We start from the raw sequence: 16,433 nt of genomic DNA on the forward strand, positions 1-16,433 counted from the left end.
TGGACGGATATCTTTTTACTACCATTTAATGTAACCATGGAAACAAAACTGCAAGCTTTTCAATGGAAAGTTGTCCACAATATCATTTATACTAATTATGTCCTATCTCGCATGAGTCCACCAAGAGTAATCAACAGCTTATGTTCATTTTGCAAGGAAGTTGATGAAACAATTCTTCATTTATTTTTGCATTGCGAATGTGTAGAATCAATATGGAAAAGCCTTTTGGGACTGTGGGGTGCTGCTCTCGAAGCACCATCCAGTTTCTCAGCTAAGCAAATTCTGCTTGGAGACAAGTCTTTCAACTTATTGTTAAATCAGGTGATCCTCATCGCCAAAAAGTCTATTTATGATTGCAAACTTAAAAATGCCATACCGTCTTTTAATCTTGTGAGAATAAATGTTAAAACCGCCAAGAAAGTTGAAATGTACATTGCCAAAAGAAATAACTGTATGAAAGAGCTCTACTTTAGTGGGAAAATTTTGAAGTGTAATTATATTTATCAGGCATGAAATATCAGCCTTCATAAACCTTCAAAAACACTACTCAAGTTCTGTAATTGTAACATTTTTGCTTTGATTGCCAATATATAAAGAGCTCATGTTTTTTTTTTTTTTTTTCAAGTTATGTAATTATTTTTTGCTCGTATCTCCCGAAATAAAAAAAATACATAAAAAAAAAAGTTGCCAGTTTGAGGTTATTATCAACATAAACAAGAAATATCATCCATGAAACAGTCTATGTTTGTTATTGAACGATTGGCATGAGGATACATCTAAACCATGGCAAGTCAGTTTGCCTGAAGATCACACAGAAAGGTAGCTAAAACAAATGTGCAGTTTACTGAACTTTTTCTGGGGTTTTTCACAATGTCGCAGTCATGCAAAGCCATACAAACACAATAACATATAAAAGGGACACACACACATCAGTTCAGTCTCATAAAATGAAATTGAAGGCCAATTTGTTACATTATTGGCAATGATCATTGATATGAATATATGCACTAGCTTACTATACTAGCACTAGCTGCAAAATTGTAGCACTACGGTGAGGCAGTCGGTGAGTTTTGGTGTTTGTGACCTCGCTCACCAGCAGCCGACGGCCCGGCCCGCCCTGTAGAGTTCCAAATAACTGGACGAGGCGTGTTGATGTGAAATGCTACACATTTGCTGCATTTGGTCGTACCGATTTATCACTTCTGAAGACTAAACACCATACTACACTAACCTTGTCGTTCATGGGGTTTGGAATTTGTTCAAACACATCGATCGCGTTCCATAAATATTGAGCGTGGGGCATCCGTGCATCTGTGTTTCAAACGGGAGCCGCCTGTACCGGAAGTTGGTGATGGCGGCTCCCAGAAATGTTTTCGCTTTTCGGAATGGCATCGACGTGTTTGAACAAATTCAAGCCCGGTTTAAATAAATGACTTTGCACATCTTACACGGAATATAACAGGGAATAAAACAAATACGTACCGTACGCTTACATGCCTTCAATTCCAGACGTCGCTTCGTTCTTTCTAGTACAGGCTCCATGCCATGGACCATGGTTGAACCATGGAGGTAGCACTAGCAGAGACGTATGAACGCAAATAATAGTTATCGCTACATAACCAGTTCTTCCGAAGTCATTCTCATCGTTGATGGAAGCCATTAGGGACTGGACATAAATTACAGGGGGGGTGGGCCGGTGTTTTTCGAAAAACCGCTGCGTAAAAAATAGTGACCCTTCAAAAGTTCATGCACAAAAATTAGTGACCCTCCCCCTTATCCGTGCATGAAAATAAGTGACCCTCCCCTGTTACTCAATACCCCCCAAAAAAACCCGCAATGTGTTAAAGACCCCCTTCTGACTTGCTATACTTTTTAAGTCGCCCTCCCGAAAGGAAGGCAAAATGTGGCCGATATAATGCATTGTCCAAGAAATATCAAATCATATGTGTGTGATAATTCATGTAAATGTACTTTGCTTGAAGTGGCAGGTAAAAAGTGCATGCCTGTACAAAAAATGTAATTTTTAGATTTTATCGATAATGTTGATTCACTATACATGTAGTCGACTATAAGAAAACCACGAACGTGTATTTTCCAGTATAAAACTAGCTATATCTGTTCATATACAGATGTTTAATAACTGATATAGATATACTTGATTAGCATGGGTTGTTTACAAGTGCACATGTGAACAAGATATTTGATTTTGGAATTTCTGTCAAAATGTTGATCCACTATACATGGGAGTCTATGACAAAAACTATACATGGGAGTCTATGACAACACTGTCAAAAATTTTCAGAATTAAAAATTTGCACTATTTGTGCATATATGGACCCTCATAATTGAGATAATTCCTGATTTTCGAATTGCGAACTCTCGCGTGAGTTAACATTGTGCGCATGCGCATTGAATGTGATTTTCCTGTTTTGGAGCAGACGGTAGGACAATTTTTTACCGCGAATCACGAGTACATGCAGCGGTTGCTAGGGATATGCCGGAGTTCCAGTGTGCAGTACGGGATTGCAAATCGCATACCCATAAGCTCCGAAATTTGGAAAAGTATCCATGGATGAGTGGGGTGACTTTCCACGCCTTCCCTCTTCGAATATCGCAGAGAAATCTTCGCCGGAAATGGATTGATCTCTGTCATCGCGAGCCATCATGGGTCCCCAACAAGTTCTCCAGAGTTTGTTCACGTCACTTTGATCCTGACAATTTACCCGCTGCCCGTAACCGGAATCACTGTATCGTTCCCTACAAATTCCCTTACAACAACTGGGGGAATTTGTCAGATCCATCCCGTCCGAGAAACCAGTGGCAGGTAAACCGCAGTTTAGACAGCGCTCGTGCACAACAAACGGAGAATAACGTAGAAGTTGACCATGACATCGAGACTGACACTCAACTTACATCTCTTGACGTCACGATATCGACGGATTCTAGAAATCGACAGAGTTATCCGTCCGTGTGCATGAAAAGTAAGTTTATTAATTTTAATGTCATGCTTGCTAGAGTCTTATGTTGTTTGTTTGTGTGTGTGTGCTTTTTTATATCTTTCCAAATTCATTTTCATTGTTCACGGTCGTGCATCGATGGCCATTTTACCCGGCCAGATGATCTTCTGCGCGACTTCCACGTCTTGTAGCCGGCGCCGGCTGCCTTGCATGAACGAAATTTTGATTGTATAAGGATTGGCTTCTCATATTTCTTGCAATCGAATATGAGTTACAATGCATTTGTAATGTAAGTAATACAATTTTATTGACCGATGTGATGTAAACATAATAATTTCTAGTACGCGTTCAAAAGTTTGCGCGTCGTACGCCCGAGCGCGTCTGTGATCATTCTATTAATAGAATTTGGAATTTTTGTTCTTGCATGCATCTTTTCGTATTGTCGCCTTAGTAGTGGTCTCGTCGAAAGTTTTAGTAGTCAATATATACAAGTAGTAGTACTCATGTAATTTATTTTGTTTTCTTTCCTTGATAGACGCAGTAATTACCATCACCAACCCACCAAGTGATGATCATGTGTATTGCAAAATTGATCATGATGTAAATGAAGTATCAAGTGTGTGCGTTGCAACTCAGACTGGCATTACAGGTATCACCATTCTCATCGTAAAATGTACCTATAATTAACTCAAAAGCTGCAATAATATTTTTATCTTTTTACTGCTGAATATAAGAAAGCCTCAAAAATTTGTTCATCTTTGTTTACTTTGTCAATAGTTGATCATAGTCACAATACATAAATGTTAGTCTGATTGTCATGTCATCATTGGAAATGATGAACTTCACTTGATTAAACACTGGGCAAAATGCTTGATATACAACAATATATACACATATACTGATTCTGTACACGTGTCAAATACATTAAGTATACAGTACGTATACTAATAAAATGCAAAACTACAGTGTACACTTAGTGTGCAAAGATCTGCATTACGTATACTCATGATCTGCATAGAAATACGCTATGCATATCAACGTATTGGGATGTTCCATATACAAAGATATACACAGCGTATGCAATTAGTATTGTGTTCCATATACATCAATATACGTAAATATGCTAAGTGCATACCAAGCATTTTGTCCAGTGAAAGTTTTGTGTATTTTGAGTAGAAATTTATACCTGAAACACAATTCAGTTTTTTCAGTGTTTTTGCAAAGGTTTTGGAAGATGGTATTGCAACACAATACCATTACACTTGTATTGGTATTTTAAAGGGAACCTCATCAAAATTTCTTAGGGTACTGATATACAAACAGCAGAAATATGGTTGCATTTCATAGTGCTTTCAATACTTTATTTAGTGTGATTTTGATATTTTTTCATATACATAATACTAAATCTCACATAATACAACTATAATGTAATTTTATCTGATATTAGGACAACAACCCTTCATTGTTATTAATTTATAAATAGGGTCATATATATCACAAATCCAAGAAGAAAATTTGCTCTTACAAGGGAGGATTCATGAGTTTGAGAATGCTCTCACTGATAAAGAAATATTGCGGCGAGACCTGATTGTAGACAGTGTTCTCAAAGATAATAAAAGCTGCATGAAATATACAGGTAGGTTTAATTTTCTCATAAAATCATGCTTGTATAGTAAAAAAGACTCATGTTGGCTAGCCATATTTCGGTATCTAGCAGTATAGAAGTACAAATGACATTCATCTCTCTTGTAGTCATTTTCTCAGGAGGTACCTTCTTGCTTAGTGTCTGATGTTTAAGTCTGGTCTTGATTTCTATTTGCTAAAACAATATTGATTTTACATTGGGATGCAATAAGAAGAGAGAAAGTATAAAATATAAGAAGAGAGAAAGTATAAAATAAAATAAATTTGTTACACAGAATAAAAAAGACTGGACACTTTAGTCACAAACCTGGGAATCAAGCAGTTTTCACAAAGAAAATGTAAGAGCTAAGAATACTGCACATTTCTATTCTGTACAATTACAGTTTGTACATCCAATCAACTTACAAACAGTCAAAAGTACCTGGGTCTCAGACTCTGATGAAAAGTTTTATTTTATCGCTTTGTATTTTTTCTCATCCAGGATCAATTCTTTCTCTTGAAACTCATAATGTATGGCCCTGTATGACTACAGTATTGGTGGAAAGTGACTGGTCATAGATCTTGCGCTAATATATTTTTCAAGTGTTTTACAGCTCTTTAATTTCTTTTCTCTGTACTGTGTATTTACTAATAGGTATAAAATCAAGGAGCCAGCTAACTGATGTTTTCAATACAGTATCAACAGCAACAGCTGGTGGTAAAAATATTGGATACTGGTATGGCAAACATAGTCTCAGGTAATTTTGTAGGCTTGTGAATTGTTTTTGATCAAATCTAGAAATAAATGACAACATAACAATGTTTAAACAATTCAATTTGCTCAATGTACATGGTAGGTCTGTATATCATGTTCTTGTGATAGAAGTCTTCTTATTTGTCTAGTGTAGACTTAAGTATGTACCCAATATGTTCAATGATACTCTAAATTATCTTTACATACATTACTCTACTTTAAAGTGAGTAATGGGCCAGTAATACTAACTTTTGATGATTTGTTCAAATTTTTATTTTAGAAAACAATTTCAACTTTGTATTCTACTCCCTAAAGAGTGTTAAAACATCTACTGTTTAGTATATCAACATAGAGTCTATATGAGTACTGTTATTGACAACTTGTGAAATCTAGTCCAGATCAGGGTTAACTTTTCAATGATAACAGTTCAGTTTACACACATGCTGAGTTGACAAGCTATATACTGTTTATCTAAATATTGCTTGAGGAGTATAATAATAAATTCAGTGAGCTGACATTGAAAACAAAAATAGTGAAAAAATCATGAAAAGTTATCATAACTGCCCCTTAGCATTCATAAATGAGTATTTTGTAAAAATTATTTCATTTATAAACAGTGGTCATTACATATCCTAGTTGTGTTGACAAACATGACTGTGCATTTTAGCATACTGTAGAGAGTATGAAAACTACTTCACGTAGAACATTTGAACATTTAAAGAGTGCTGGTAGGTAAAGCTAAAGGATTGGTAGAAAAAATATTAGGCCAAGGGTCAAGATAAAAGTTTTTCAGAAACTTCTCATTGGTTTGAAAATGTTATGCACTTTCCATATTGTGTTTAATCACTAAATGTATTGGCTTTGTTGACGTGCAGAACACTATATATAATGGTGAAGAAGATGAAAGTGTGTTTGATGTCCAAATTAAAAAAATATGCCAAATTACAGATAGCATTAACATAATCAGTCTATAGAATGAAATTAACTTTTTAATCTTTCTGTTCAATTTTCAGTGACATGGACAACAGAAGACAACATCATAGTGAAAGATCCAATTCAAAACCTGGAAGGAAAAGGAAACTCAGTCCTTTTCAAGAGTTTTTGATAACGCTTTTGAGGCTTCGACAGGGATTGTCATTATTTATTTTAGCTGATATGTTTGGTACGTCAGCTACTAGGGTGTCCCAGGTTTTCATCACCTGGATTACTGTAATGAGTACTGCTATGTCTCCACTTTTGAAATGGCCCTCGAAGAGACGAGTGTTAAAAAACATGCCACATAGTTTTAAGGTGAAATATAGGGCCACTAGAGTTATAATTGATTGCACAGAGTTTTACATTCAAAAACCATCAATGCCCAAAGCTCAGTACATTACATATTCTAATTATAAATCACGAAATACATGTAAGGCTCTTATAGGTATAACACCAGATGGCTACATCAGTTTTGTCTCAGAGTTGTGGGGAGGGAATGCATCCGATCGTTATATTACCAAGGAATGTGGTATCATTGATTTGCTCGAAAGGGGGGACCTGGTCATGGCAGATAGAGGGTTTTTGATCAGAGACTTATGTTTAAAGAGACATGCTGATCTTGCAATTCCACCTTTCACACGCAAGTGCTCATGGGGCAAGGGGAAACATTTGAGTCTAAAAGAAATCATTCAGACACGAAATATTGCTCGATTGAGAATTCATGTTGAGAGAGCCATCGAAAGATAATTTTTTTTCTCTTTTATCAAGTACAGTACCATTGTCTCTAAAACCTGTAGCCAATCAGATGTTGATAGTTGCAGCAGCACTGTGCAATCTTTATGAACCACTTGTGAAGAGGTAGCATGATTCAGAGACATGTCACGGAGTGTGTCTCACAAGTTTGCCAGTAATGGATAGACCTTTTGAGTGCTCAATTCTTGTGCTGATGAACAGGTTATTACTGTGAAAACATAGGTCACATATTTTGAAGAGTGCTTATGGAAAGAATGTTTCTCTTTGATGTATTTCATCAGAATTTCTCTTACCGTGCTTCCCTCTGTCATATTTCCATGTTTCTTTTTGTCATCTGTGATGACACAAATTGGAGTGAGTCATGGGATACTTCTAACACTTAAACAAACAAATTGTTGACGGCAGCAATCAAGTAGTTGACAGTGTGTCCATTAAACATCTTCCAGGAAGCAATTGTTGTCTTTTTTAATTGAAAGACATATTTACACCAAACATTAAAAGATGGATAATAAATAAGAAACTTGATTTATTTGCATAAAATCAGTGTTGAAATTACATGTTGATACATTCATTACTGTGAATAAAAACTCTACAGTATTACTTTTATGACAGATACATAAATATTTCTTGATTTCTTCTCATCATTTATAGCCATGCTAATGTCAATTGCCCTTAGTACTAGTATAAATTCAATTACGAGGAACAGCAAATTTTGATTTTCCATTAAAGGGACAAAGTCTGCCATTTTTCCTGAATTTTGTTTGATAAGAGATACTACTCATTGTTTGACATGTTGAAATATACTGAATGAATGGGTGACCATTCACATATTCGACCCCGGTTTTAGACATGATATATGAAACCATTGCAAAAATGAATTAATGGTCATGACCATTAATTCATTTTCGCGATGGTTTGATTTGTCCAAAACCAGGGTTGAATATATGCATGGTCACCCATTCATTCAGTATCTTTCAACATGTCAAACAATATACTCACCAAACCACAGTAATGCAATGGACAATGATTAAAAGTAAGATTGCCTTTGAATATTTGGAAAAATCCATGACATGAACAAGTCTGTAAGCTTGGAGTGCCACACATCCCATAATGCTTGATCATGGTAAATTCTCTCTACATGAATGTATGGATGTTTGCCTAAAAACAGTACAAAATCACAGTACTCCACTTTAGCCAATGCCATCTGCATCTGAATTTGTGTCATCCATGGACCAGAACCAAGGTGAACACACTTGTTCTCATCTATACTTATATTATTGCTTTTGAGATTAGCAAACTCTTCCAAACTACAATCAGCACCTGTACTTGGGCACTTTATTTCAATAACTCCTCTCCCATGACATTTACATTCAACCATGGCATCAGGGCTTGCTCCTAGGTGGGGTTTATCAGGAACAACAATCAGCCCTGTTTCCCAAATCTTGAAATTCTTGTGTAATTTACCTATTTGCTCACTGTACATACTGCGTGCAACACATTCTCTCTCTTTACCATATTGTGTATGCATGTTCCCGGAAAAATTGCTTTGGCCAAGGATAGATTTGAGAAGTGAATGAGTCTGAGAAAGATGTTGTACATGCATGACTTGATGAGCAACACTGGCTGTTATTCTCCCTAACCTTTGATTTACCCACTCTTGATTATTTGCTTGACCCCTGGTATTTTCCTCAATAGCATCACATGTGCCCTGTGTAAATTCAGATGCAAGAGTTTCAAGTCCACCATTTCTATGTTGTCTACAAAGTTCTAAGAATGTAGGGGCTGTCATGTCATCTGTATCAGAATCACTACTTGAACTGCCAGACAAATACCGGATAGCAAGTGAATCTTCCCCTGAGGTGAAATTATATTATATAGTTTCTCCTAGTCCCCATCAACTTTTTACTTTATGTATAGAATAAAGCCCGAGTACGAGGGCTCTTCTGGTATATAAAGTCCAACCCAACGATAAAATGTCGAGGCTGCAGGCCGAGACATTTTATCGTAGGGTTGGATTTTATATACCAGAAGAGCCCGAGTACGAGGGTTTTATCCGACTTAAAAACTATCGCCCCAAACTGATATATTTTCGTTTTCAATGTGTTTACGTCAACCGTCCCCTTTGTCAATGTAACATGTTTAGGATATGAATTAAAACTTTTATTTGTGAAATAGCCTTCTAATGTAATGGAACATCCTATAAATGCCCTAGGGCACATTAGTTTAAATGCCCTAGGGCACAGCAGATTTTGTGTTGCAGCTGGTTTCCGCTGTGTTACCAAATTTGAATATTAAAACGTACCAGATGTCTACAGAATATGACATGTTCACTTTTGATTGGACAGTACTTTACTATGGCGCTGTCATTCGTTTCTGGAATTTGGTGACCAAGGCTTTACGAGCAGATAAAACACCCTGAATTGAGCACTCTGATTGGTCAATCAACAGTAGATAGTTTTTAATTTCAAATATACCGGTATCTCCCTATTGGATTTGTAACCACATCCAAATATAAAACATTGTACCTCGGGAAAACAGCCTTATGTATGTATGTATGTATGTATGTATGTATATATATATATATATATATATATATATATATATATATATATATATATATATATATATATATATATATATATCAAGAGATATGTGTATGAATGGGATAGATGGATGTCTGAATGTATGTATGTATGAATTTAAATATATGTAAATATTGGAGATGCATGTGTGTATAAATGGGGATGGATGTGAATGCATATATGTAGGTATATAGGTAGGTAGGTAGGTAGGTATGTATGTATATATGTATGTATGTATGTATGTATGTATGTATACATATAATGTATGTCAGTGTGTTTGTATTTTATATATTTATGAATATGAACATATGAATGGTTGGATTTTTTAATGAATGTATAGATGAATATATGCATGTCAGCATGTAGACAATGGAAGGATGGATGGACTTACCTTTGGATGTATGTATGTATGTATGTATGTATGTATGTATGTATGTATGTATGTATGTATGTATGTATGTATGTATGTATGTATGTATGTATGTATGTATGTATGTATGTATGTATGTATGTATGTATGTATATGTATGTATGTATGCGTATGTATGTATATATGTATGGATGTATATGTGTGTATTTATGAAAGTTTTTGTATGGATTAGTTATGTATTTTTGTATTTATGTATATGGGTGCAATGCATGTATGATTAAATGTATGTATGTATGTATATATGCATGCATGCAAGTATGTATGTATGTATGTATGTACCGGTTTATGTATGTATATATGTATATGTATGAATATGTATGTATAGATGTAGATGTATGTATGTATGTAAAAACACTGTATGTATGTATGTATGGATGCATGTACGTATGTATGTATGTATGTATGTATGCGAGTATGTTTGTATTTATATACAAAGGGTTTGGTGCATAATGCATGCATGAATGTATGTACAGTATGAATGTATGTATACATACATGTATGTGTATGTGTGTATGTATGTAGATATGTATGCATGCACATGTGTGTATTTCTAAAAGTTTTTTCATGGATTAGGTATGTATTTTTGTGTTTATGTATAAACGGATGGGTTGCGGTTGACCAATTAAAGCATGTATGAATGTACGTATAGTATGAATGTATGTATGTATGTATGTATGTATGTATGTGTGTGTGTGTATGTATGTAGATCTGTATGCATGTATATGTGTGTATTTATAAAAGTTTTTGTATGAATTAGGTATGTATGTTTGTATTTATGGGTACATATATATTGATGGGTCCATTGGATGTATGAATGAATGAACAAATGGATGTGTGTATGTATGTCTGTATGCAGGCGTGTATGCATGCATGCATGCATGTATGTGTGTATGTATGAATGAATAGATGTATGTATGTATAGATGCATGCATGCATGTGTGTATGTCTTTATGTATAGATGTCTGTATGTATGTATGTATGTATGTATGTATGTATTTGTATGTATATGTATATGCATGCATGTATGTGTATGTATGTATGTATGTATGTATGTATGTATGTATGTATGTATGTATGTATGTATGTATGTATGTATGTATGTATGTATGTATGTATACATACATGTATGTATGTATGTATGAAGGATATATAGATTTTTACTATATTATGAAATGCACATGTTTATGTAGATTATCTGAATTACTATGCAGTTATGGATTTGTATGATATTGTTTATAGGCAAATGTAACTGTACAATTGTTATCTGTTTCTGTGTGGGGATGTGAGGCTGGGGGTGTGTGTGTTTGTAAATTAGATTCATAGAACATTTTAATAAATTATTATGGAAATGCTTTCCTGTAAACCATCAAAATGATATTCATAAGTTGTGAAGCTCACCTTTTCTCTAGATCATCAGGTATGTCAAGTATGGGTTTGTACTTGTCAATTGTTGGTTTAACAAGAGGAGAGGACCTTTTCATACGTATATCAATTTCATCTAGGAGCTGTGGGGTTACTGCCTTTTTCGGACGATTCCATGTACAAGCTATATCAGTACCAACAGCAGTGTGTCGATCCTGGTGTCGGTCAGTAAATGACCACAATCCAAACAGCAAAGCTGCCACATGTTTACAAGCTTGATCATCACTGTGCAAAGAAATTTAGTTTACTTAATTATAACCATGTTATAATAAAATATACTAGAAATGAATAATCAAAAGAATAAATTATATTAATATCAGAATTATTAATACCAACTGGGTACTCTGTAGACTATATGTCACATATAAAACATACATGTTCTGTGAATTTTCAAATATTACTGAGAGGCCCTGATACAAGATCATGACGCATTACTATTTCATGATTGTTGATATTAGCTATGATATTATATGATATTTCTTAGACTTCATTCCTAGTTCACCTGTGCAAACATTATGCATGATTGAAGCATAGTAAAAAATGTGGTATTTTTATTCATTTTGGCAGACTGGTTCATAACAACTAAATCGAAACTCAAACTTAATGATACTGATATCAACAAAAACTAACATTTGTGTGATGATCTTAGAACAGGATGGTTTTAAATGAGAGGACTTCTCCCACTGTTACTCTCTCAGGAATTCAAAAAGCATTTGCTGCATACATTGAAGTCAAAAATATTATAATGGGTTAATGTTCAAATTACAAACTTGACATAGTTCTAGAATTCATGACTTTATTTTTACTTACGCAGGGCACTCACAAGATGATGACATTATATTATTTGTATCCAAAATTAACCAGATCTTGTAAACTGCATGTTGCTCTGTTTCCCTGACACACACTCCTCTGACATACAAGAAATTGTTGTCATGTTTGTAAAGTTGTACCTGAAATAAATGAAATTTTTTTGAAAAGTCAAGTAAAAATAAATATGATGTTGCTCAAATTAAAAGAAAATGATAATAAGACGAAAAAACTACTTACTTTATTAACATGACCATCATTATGGAGCCTCCAACCATCTGACAATTTATAATTATTAATCATTGATTTTGACCATCCATTACTGAGTAAGTACACAATCACATGTGGAAGTTCAACGTCTGGCAAACTCTTCAGGTCATCTTCCCACTGCCTTACATTGTCTGGGTTGATCAGCAATCTGCCATCAGTAGTGGTCCTTTCCATTTGAAAATAAAAAAACCAAAAAAACCAACATTATAATGTACAGTGTCAAATATATATTTACTCAAAATTCATTGTACAAGTTCTAAGTATTTAACAGGTAAAGTGAATTATTAAAGAAGGAGCTGCACCATGATCTATATGAGTCCATATTAACAAGTGGATATTGAGTAACTCCTTATGTTTTTCAACAATTATGAATCATTTATTGGGATTGGGTTGATATTAAATGAGATGTTAAAGTAGAATTAAAAAAAATCATTTAATAGCAAAAAAAACACTGCATTATAAACATTACAATTTACAACCCAGCGCCTTTCTCTGACCCTCTTAATTAACATAAATCAACTTAATATCCAATCACAACACGTTTAGTAAGCTTACACAGTGAACTTTGCCCCAGTAGCAAGAAAAGCCTGATCATGTCATGGAGGTACGATACGAGCTTCCGTGGTCGCGGTCAAAGTCAGGCTTTCGTTTCAAAAAATCCACGAATGGATCTTCATGATCTATTATAATGCCTAAGGTTTGCGTTTGTTTCGTTTGCCATCACCGCAGCCTCAAATACAAATAATAGCGTCAGTATTATCTATACGCACCCCAGCAAACTGGTTCCTGTTCGATGTTACGCGACCCGCCAAGTCGACCATTTGTGTATCCTTAATGTATGGCCGAGTCTATTACCCGGTGTCAATAGCCATATAGAGCTTCTCCTGGCTATTGACACCCGGGTGTCAATAGCCAACAGGCCCTCTGTTTGGCTATTGACACCCCTCCCGTTTTTTCGCCAGTCGGCCTCCAAATTCATTCAAACTATGTATAGAGGCCCGGGCGACATTACGTGTTGCCGTTATGGCGTATAATTCAGTTTTCAGCCCGAATGACAAAATAAAATACATGACTGAGCCTGAGAAACGAGATGTTCAGAAAGGCATTGCATGTCCCAAACGAGTTACATTTACGGCAGCTAAAACGATAGCCCTGCGTACAGGTCTGTGTGTTCCCGGCGTTATGTGGCGGATGCCGTATAACGCCGGCAACACACAGACCTGTACGCAGGGCTACTACTGTAAAACGAGGGCTATTTCTTTACGCCATCATTTTGGCGAGCTTTAGGTGATTGTAAATAGTAGCAATACAGGCGTTGCTAAAATATTTCAGACCAGGTCTAGGGTAAGTTAGCCTTGTTGTACAACATTGGGCAACGATGCGTGATCGATCGCACTGCGGCCAAAGCCGCTGAGCTCAATCACAGCTACTACGGCGCGGCCTCTCCACAAACAGTTTTCAACCCGACACAATTACGTGTCATTCATATATTATTGTACACGACTTTCTTTCAGCTTGAAGAAGCATTTCTAGTGTAAATTGACGATCTGAATACCGTTTTATTCAGCAGTACGTCACCGAATTTCTTCACATGTTCGATAGACGCGTTCACGAAAAACCGAACGAAATGCTATTGTGCCATCGAACAGAGATGGACGCTCACCGACGCGAATCTGGGGAAAACATTGATGAAAAAACGCAAAAACCTCATCGTATCTACTCCTTTCAAACAACATGTCATACAATGCTATCGATAAATTTAGTTGGCGCACACCAATAACATCTTAAATTTTGAATTTTGTGAAAAACCAACTTTTTTAAAGAACTTTACCACGGCTGACATTTTGCAAACAAAATTACGGTACAACAAATAAAACTTTACAAACCTTCTCCTTTTCAGATCACTCTCCCGACAAAAATCATCTCTCTCGATTGGTATCTTCCTCTCTGCTGCGTTCTTATATAGTTCTTCTAAGGGGTGGACCATTTGATATCCTGGGGGGGGGGGGGCTTGGAAGATTGGTGGAGAGCCATTATTTTTTTTCCCACCTGCTTCACCATGAATTATTTTTTTTCTACAGGGCATATGCTGGCAACTTTTTTTTTCACTTTCCTTCTTCGAGATATATTTTTTTTTACCAAATTTCGGTGCAATGTTTGTTTGCTTGGTTTTTCACACCCAGTAACAAGATGCTGTTCTATCGCACACAGACTATATATTCAAGAAACGAAATGAAGTTATGTAAATACATGTACATTTTTGATTCACTTTACAAAAACATATTTGTAAAATTATGTACATTTATGGCATTTACTTGTCAGTGTTGTCCTTACATTGAAAGTAGACGGGTAATTTAAGAAAGTAGACGGGTGGACTGCGAAGGAGCGAAGCGACTGAGTGGCGAGTGAGCGTAGCGAACGAGGGCGGGAGAGCGCGAGAGGGGGGTGTCCCCCCTCTCGCAAGGCGAAAGATGAAATTTTGGAGTGGAAATGGTTTTCTCTGGTGGCATCTGAGGTGACATTTACAGACTGAAACAGTACTTTTGTTGTGTGTCTTGGACGTGGCTCACATACAACAAAACAAACAAACATGATTTTGTTTTGTTTGTATTATTTATGACACACTTATGGTTTTATTTGCAGTGAAGATGTAACATTTAATCTTAAATCACCTGCTGTCTGCTCATTTCATTGCTCATTTCCATTCTTCATTACCACATAGTAGTTTCCCCAAAACCATCAAACTCATTCAATTCTAATCAAAAAACATTCGCTTTTGTAAGAAAAACATTGGTAAGATAATTCACTATAACAGTGTTCGCATTTACGAATAAAACAAGCGTATATAGAAAACTCATAACAATGAAAAAATGTGTAGAGAGTCGATCCAATGTGTAATAATATTACACATTGGATTGAGTCTCTACGCATTTTTCATTGTTGTGAGTTTTCTATACGCAAACGATAATAGTAAAATGTTTGCAGGCTGTCTCTCTTCTTGTGGTATTTTGACAAAATCCTTACATTCAGATTTACACATTTCTGGAAAACACTGGTGAGCAATTTCAATTTCAGCATACTTCCTCTAATCAGAAGGTCATGTATACTGTACAATTGTTCATATTCAGTTATTGTTCCTCAAGCTTGAAATGGTTTATGCTTTATAAAACTCCAGAGCTACTGCTTGATTTTTATTGATGCTGCAGTGTGCATCGAACAATTGCCAAGATTTTTTTTTCCGAGTCGCAATGGTCCATAATTTTTTTCCATCAGCCACTTAAAGCCAGATTTTTTTTTCGAGCAACTCCACCTGGCATCTTTTTTTTTCCCCAAATCTTCCAAGCCCCCCAGGATATCAAATGGTCCACCCCTAACTCCTGTTTTCTATAATTGTTCGTGTTCACTCCCCTCTCTCTTAAATACTTTCTCAATTCACCGACTGTTTTCTTCCGTGTGCTTGAAGCCATTGTTCGAAATGTTACGCAATCTGTTGTTCTACCTTTTCCCGTTACTAAGATAAATACGCATGCGCGCACATGAAATCTCGCGAGAGTTCTTATTTCGAAAATCAGGAATTGTGCTTGATTAGAAGAGGGTGGTAAAATGTGCATCTGTGTACAATAACTTTGTTTTTGGAATTTCGCATAAAATGTTGATCCACTATACATGGGAGTCTATGACAAAACTGTAAAAAAAAAATTTCAGAATTAAAAATATGCACTATTTGTGTATATATGACCCTGAATAATTGACATAATTGTGCTTGATTAGAAGAGGGTGTGTAACACGTGCATCTGTGTACAATAACTTTGTTTTTGGAATTTCGCATGAAATGTGGATCCATTATACATTGTAGTCTA

The 16,433-nt window shown here is 35.6% G+C and overlaps 1 protein-coding gene and 2 long non-coding RNA genes across 3 annotated transcripts; 2 read left to right on the plus strand and 1 right to left on the minus strand.

The window, feature by feature from the left end:
- Positions 1-2,358: 2,358 nt before the first annotated feature.
- Positions 2,359-4,577, plus strand: LOC139122622 (uncharacterized). The gene is made up of 3 exons (XR_011549505.1): positions 2,359-2,981; positions 3,493-3,606; positions 4,441-4,577. It is a non-coding gene; the product is annotated as an uncharacterized lncRNA (long non-coding RNA).
- Positions 4,578-5,233: 656 nt separating this feature from the next.
- Positions 5,234-7,053, plus strand: LOC139122631 (uncharacterized). The gene is made up of 2 exons (XR_011549507.1): positions 5,234-5,338; positions 6,348-7,053. It is a non-coding gene; the product is annotated as an uncharacterized lncRNA (long non-coding RNA).
- Positions 7,054-11,356: 4,303 nt separating this feature from the next.
- LOC139122637 (uncharacterized) lies at positions 11,357-16,105 on the minus strand. Its single transcript, XM_070688216.1, has 5 exons — positions 15,944-16,105; positions 14,460-14,544; positions 12,544-12,739; positions 12,307-12,446; positions 11,357-11,721 (listed from the first exon to the last, which is right to left on the minus strand). The coding sequence occupies exons 1-5, from the start codon at positions 16,038-16,040 to the stop codon at positions 11,469-11,471; spliced, it is 771 nt and encodes a 256-aa protein (XP_070544317.1). The 5' UTR covers positions 16,041-16,105; the 3' UTR covers positions 11,357-11,468.
- Positions 16,106-16,433: the final 328 nt, after the last annotated feature.

This window comes from Ptychodera flava, chromosome 2, assembly GCF_041260155.1.
Source record: "Ptychodera flava strain L36383 chromosome 2, AS_Pfla_20210202, whole genome shotgun sequence".
NCBI classification, from domain to species: Eukaryota; Metazoa; Hemichordata; class Enteropneusta; family Ptychoderidae; genus Ptychodera; species Ptychodera flava.

What these genes read in the sequence shown, in the direction of transcription:
- LOC139122637 (XM_070688216.1), bottom strand. Translation starts at nt 16,040, where the DNA reads ATGGCTTCAAGCACACGGAAGAAAACAGTCGGTGAATTGAGAAAGTAT. An exon ending in ATGATGGTCATGTTAATAAA is followed by an intron (nt 12,447 to 12,543) that starts GTAAGTAGTTTT and finishes CATTTATTTCAG; the next exon opens with GTACAACTTTACAAACATGA. An exon ending in TCATCTTGTGAGTGCCCTGC is followed by an intron (nt 11,722 to 12,306) that starts GTAAGTAAAAAT and finishes TTCTTTGCACAG; the next exon opens with TGATGATCAAGCTTGTAAAC.